This window comes from Trachemys scripta, chromosome 1 (assembly GCF_013100865.1).
Source record: "Trachemys scripta elegans isolate TJP31775 chromosome 1, CAS_Tse_1.0, whole genome shotgun sequence".
NCBI classification, from domain to species: Eukaryota; Metazoa; Chordata; order Testudines; family Emydidae; genus Trachemys; species Trachemys scripta.
The window spans coordinates 134,404,402-134,410,401 of record NC_048298.1 but is presented as its reverse complement, the minus strand read 5'-3'; the positions used below and the strand labels follow the sequence as shown (position 1 = coordinate 134,410,401).

The following is a 6,000-nucleotide window of genomic DNA, read 5'->3' as shown; positions in this document are numbered from 1 at the left end:
CAGAACTGAATTCTAGGCGTGCTTTCATCAGAGCCATAGAAAGAGAGATGGTCCTGTAGCAAGATGCACCTTCCTATGCACAAAATTTTATGTTTTTTGTTAACATACTGCATTGCAATAATATATCCAATCTGCTATCCACTATCAGGGCAAGTCTACACTACAGTGCTACATCGGCGCAGGTGCCCTGATGCAGCCGAGCCGCTGCACCGTGTCTGGTGAAGATGCACTACACCGACGGAAGAGCGCTCTCCCATTGTCATAATTACTCCATCTCAGCAAGAAATTAAGCTATGTCGGTGGGAGAGCATTTCTCACCGACATAGCACGGGTGTGGACTGTGCGAAACATGGATTGCTCAGGTGGGGGAGAGGGGGCTTTTTCATACCCCTGAGTGACATAAGTTAGATCAACTTAGACTGTAATGTAGACCTGCCCTCAGCCCTAGGTTACCTTCTTTATTACTGCTTTCCATTTCTCCCTACCATTAAATAGCCATGTTATTACAACAGATGTAATAGTTTTAATTTTATTTTCAGATCAGTTTGCTAAACTTTCCAGACTGCTTTGGGTTTCGTATCTGGTCTTGTTTGTGTTTGTAACACCCCTCCATTTAGCATAGGGGTAAGCAAACTACAGCCCAAGGGCCACATCCGCCCTGCCAGCTGATTTAATCTGGCCCCTGACTTCTCGGTGGGGAGCGGGGTTGGGGGCCACTCCGTGCATGTGTGCAGCAGCTCCGCGCGGCTCCCAGAAGCAGCAGCATGTCCCCCCTCCGACTCCTATGCATAGGAGCAGCCCAGGGCTCTGCATGCTTCCCACCCCAAATGCCAGCTCTGTAGCTCCAATTGGCCAGGAACTGCAGACAATGGGAGCTGCAGGGGCGTTGCTTGCGGATGGGGCAGCGTGCAGACTAGAGCTATCTGGCCACACCTTTGCATAGGAACTGGAAGGGGGACATGCCGCTTCTTCCGGGAGCTGCTTGAGCTAAGTGATGCCCGGAGCCTGCACCTCTGAGCCCCTTCCACGCTCCAACCCCCTGCTCCAGCCCTGATCCCCCTCCTGCCCTCTGAACCCTTCAATCCTAGCCTGGAGCACCCTCCTGCACGCCAAACTCCTCATCCCGAGCCCCACCCCAGAGCCCGCACCTCCAGCTGGAACCCTCCCCCCCCCCCCGTGCCCCAGCCCTGATCTTCCTCTGAACCCCTTGGTCCCAGCCTGGATCACCCTCCTACACCCCAAAACCCTCATCCCCAGCCACACCCCAGAGCCCGCACCTCCAGCTGGAGCTCTCACTCTCTCCTCCCTGCATCCCAACCCCCTGCCTCAGCCCAGAGTCCCCTCCCGCACCCTGAACTCCTCATTTCTGGCCCCACCCCGAGCCTGCACCCTCAGACAGAGCCTCACCCCCTCCTGCACCCCAACCCCAATTTTGTGAGCATTCATGGCCCGCCATACAATTTCCATACCCAGCTGTGGCCCTTGGGCCAAAAAGTTTGCCATCCCTTTAATTAGCATCATCTGAGAATTGAATGATGTAAACTTACAATATATTAACAGTCTAGTCACTGCAGTTTCCAGCCTATTTATGAAGATACTAAATAACAAAGATCCTAACACTAAACTCTGCCCTTTCCTATTTATCATTACCCTTGGTTCACAGTACTTCAACCATTTTTTTGTTCAGTGATAATGTTTTTATCCAAGACTATTTGAATTAATTACCCAAGTAAGATTTCTTGAGAAACTGTTATATTTCTCACTAACACCAGGATATTATATTTCCTGTCTTTTCTGGCTTATGTTTATCTTGTCGATTTGGTGTATACAGTTATCAAGTGTGCATACTGCACCAGAGATGAAAAAAAATATAGAAATGTAAACTTCTAATGTTGGTTTGCCTAAGATTATAAATCCTTTCTTAGTCCCTTAAAAATAATAATGATAAAATAATACTGTATTTCATAGTGTCTCTCTCAAATTTTAATCAGAAGAAAACTATTGTACAGGATGCAGAAATAAGTCTATTTCAGAATAACTAACTTCACTCATTTTTTGAATTATACAGAAGCAATCACCTATACCTCTTGTAACAACTATGTACCCTACCAATTAAAGCCCCAGAAAAATATGGAACTCATACATTTGTAGCTTTTTGATAGGAGACTGGAGGGCAGGAACTAGACCTTTAAGTGTCAGAAATGTTTTTGTCCTTCTTGAAAATCCCTTGGGGATGGAGAGAGAGAGAGTCCAGTGTCACCCTGTCACTGCCTTGTAAGGAGATGGACAACAGGAGCTGAGAGGGGAAGAATTATTCACTCTGCAATGCTCCATCTGAAACCGCACCGGAAATTCTCACTCTGGTAGTTTGAAGTGCGCTGCACCCGCACTCACAGGAACTTCTCTCTTTGTAGCTTTACGCAAGGCCTAAGGTGTTAAATTTAACTTGTTTGAGGTCAGTTAAATATTGAATTTATTAAACAAGGTTGTTTAAGAAACTATTGATCAGCTAGTGTCTCTGCACTTCTTAAAACATGGGGCGAGATTCTTCTGTATTTTACACTGGTATAAACTGGTGTAAACCCAGTGTAACTTCATTGAAGTTAATACATTCACTCCCTATTCATAGTGATATAAACAAGATCAGAGTCTAGCCCATGGTCTCTGTGTTCATTCCCGACTTGCCTTACTAGGGAGGCAAATGTAACCAAATGGAGACCTGAGTGCACTTCCTGGCTCAACTCTGGATCTGCTCACTACAGCCAAGTCACTTTACCTCTCTGGAACCTGGAGTGCAATGAAGTGGCTTGGGTACAAGAAAAAACAATCCCCAATCTTTGAGTGAATCATAACCAAACATATACATAGGTTTTGAACAGGGAAATAAATATTCACTTAACAGTGTTCTGGCTGAAATCACACAGGAATTTCTCATACTCAAGTTGCTAATTTGAGAAGGGCTGCCACCAGCTAGAATGGTCAGAACTTGAAACACATACTTTTAACAAAGATTCCCTATTTATACCTAATCTCCCTTTTCCAGAGTAGATGCAGACATCAACCAGTGATCTTACGCTAGACTCAGGTGGTCTGCATAGCTTGTATTTTCAAAACACAATCTCTGCCCATACAGAGCTTAGAAAATTTTACAGGAAAAAATAAACTGGTCAACACTGAGCTCACAGTCACCTTGTGCAGCCTTTCTCAAATTAGCAACACACAGTTGGGTCTCAGAACTGCAACGCAATAATATCTGACATTGACTAATGGGAAGACAGAGAGTAATAGGAGTAAACAAATTATCTAATTGGCTGGCAGAGATGTGAAGCTCCTACCCCTTTCCATGTCCCTTCCAGCGAACCTCCATACATCCAAACACACATGTACTCAATGACAAAAATTGCCCAAATGTGGTTGACAGCAGACATGTGAAAAAGGGTAGAAAATTCAGTACCTCCATTTTTGCAATTATAAGTGAGGAAAAGACTGTTACAAACATTTGACATTATATATAGTTATACAGCAAAGAATTTGATAACTGCAGTACTGTATAAAAATAGCAACAGACAGCTCAGCAAAGCCAAGAAGCAGCAATTCTTTCCGAGTTTCTCTTTCCGTCTGGGATGTTTCCAGATATGAATCTCAGAGTTTCTATGTTTTTCCTCATAACAGTGCAAGGGACTTCAACTCAACTACCTCCTTCTCACAGGCACACCTACGGGTGGTTGTACAAACACTGGAGCGTATTTCAGAAAGAGAGAAAGCTGCACATTCTTCACGGTAATTTTTCTGTACTAAAGAGCTGGGATGGAAAGGCACACATTAATGTCAGTCATACCAATGACATGGCAAAATCATAAGTAGCTATTAACAGTGGGTCATTCTGGTGGGCAGGAGAGTTGTTAAAAAATTATATTCATTGGTGGTTATGAAAGTGGGGAATACGACATCTGGTGAGAATCATGTGGGGGGGGGCAGAGCTTTAGTTTGTGTAAATTGTCATATTTCCACTGAAGTCAATGAAATGATGACAATTTGCATGAGCTGAGCATCTGCCCCATAGTGTGCGGAGCTACCAGTGCACCTGAAACTTGACCTGCTGCACCATTTTCTATTCCTGTTCTAGGATCCCAAAGAGCTCTACCAGGGCACCTCACTACTCACTAGAGAACTGAATAAGGCCGGTTGAATTTTTTTTCCCATCAAAGTTGTTTTTCAATGGTTTTTGTTTAAACATTTTTGTTTGTTTGTTTGCAAAACTCAACTGCTTTCTGCCAAAAACTTCTATCTTTCATTCAAAGAATGAAAGCCACACCCCCAAATTGTTACTCATCTAATTAGCTGTGAAAAACTGAAATTTTCTTCAGGAAAAAACATCATTCAGGTCTACTCCTAATTGATGGCTAATTGTGCACTGATTTTCAGATGTAGAGAAGTGGGGGTGAGCATGGCAGGTCACGAAACTCACATTTATTCATGAAAAGTCAAAATAAGTATCAGGAGGAGATGGGCTCTGAAGAAAGAGATTCTGTTTCATGCAAATACCTTTTACTAATAAAGAATGAAGAAATACAGAAATACAGAAACTAGAATGAAGTAGCAGAAGTCTATCTAAGTAGGTTTTCCATGTGTCTGTTTACTAAGATTAGGATTTTCTAAGGAAGTTAGGTGCCCATACACTACTGAAATTCATGGGATTTGGAAATGTAACTCCTTTGAAAAATACAGACTAAGAAATCTGTTTTTTTCTGGATTTCAGGTTATATTACAAAAGACTCAACTCCACCCCACCCTACTGTCCTTTGCTGCCTATGGCACTGACTTGGAAGCAAGAAGATTAAGATCCTAACCCACATAGTTACATTACTGAGTTCAGTCCATTGGAACCTCTTTCTCCCATTTGTTTCATGCCAGCTTTATATAAAGGTACAGGGAACTGAACAGGTTCACACTGTGGCTTACACATCAATGGAGAGAGCTGTGCTGTCCTCCCATAGCCAGGGCCCATCTGCTCCATTACGGGATAATCCAATCCAGTAAGAGGAATAATTCAGTTTTTTTAGGGAGACCTGGAGGAAAAAAAACGCAAAAGAAAGAAAAGGAAAAGATAAAAACAATCCATGTTTCATCCTCCTTCTCAGTCCTTTCCATAGCTGTACGGCTGTGAGGGAAGGGAATGTAAATCTTGTGCTGAGGCATCTACGGAGACTAGTTGTCTCATTATTATTACTATTTATTTGCAACATGTGCACAACTAGAGGACCCATTCAGGACTGGGGCTCTGTTATGCACAGAACAAGAACCAGATAGGGATAAAAACAAATATTGAAATATCTGAATGTCCCAAGAGATCAAAATCTTGTTGTCTAAACAGCTCTGTTATGCACATTTTACTGTCGCACAACAGTAAAAAGAAAATAATTGTGGTACAGGGTCTGCGTGGAGTTATGGCAGGCTTACATTCAATATAAATGACCATCATAAATACTTTGTAACCTTTTGCTAAAACACATTAATTAAAAAAGCCAAAACAAAATGAGTGAAAACATTTGAAACTTAGAAGATATGTAAAATTTATTTGAAAAATTTGCATTTTTTTGGCTTAAAGAGATTTTTCCAAGGTAAAATCCCTTGCTTGCTTGTTCTTTAGATGATATTAAAAGCACTTGGAACAAGAGGGGTAATTATAGGTGGTAGCTTTTTATTTTGCTGTAGTTGAAGTCCAATCCTATTTCTTCCCAAGAGAAAACAAGAAAAACTCTCAGACAGGGAGAAAGGAATGACTAGTAAAGATAAGGAGAGACATCTTCTTTCTCTCTGTGATTGCCACTTGCAGTTTAGTTCCTGGATAGATATCTCAGGAATGTCACACAGTTCGCACAACTGTATTAGCCACTTTAAGATCTGGCAAAATGTTTCCAGGATCAGGCAAACTGGTTGTTTATTGTTTGTTTGTTCTGTTTGTTTGTCACAGCAGTGATGCAAGGGTAAACAACAGAA

The 6,000-nt window shown here is 42.3% G+C and overlaps 1 protein-coding gene across 1 annotated transcript in view; it reads right to left on the bottom strand.

Moving 5' to 3' along the window:
- Nucleotides 1-4,958: 4,958 nt before the first annotated feature.
- Nucleotides 4,959-6,000, bottom strand: part of LOC117873414 (oxidized low-density lipoprotein receptor 1-like) — a 46,051-nt gene continuing 45,009 nt past the window's right edge. Inside the window, exon 6 of the mRNA XM_034762810.1 lies at nt 4,959-5,069. Coding sequence (XP_034618701.1) covers nt 4,959-5,069 — 111 coding nt within the window. The remainder of the gene's footprint in view (nt 5,070-6,000) is intronic.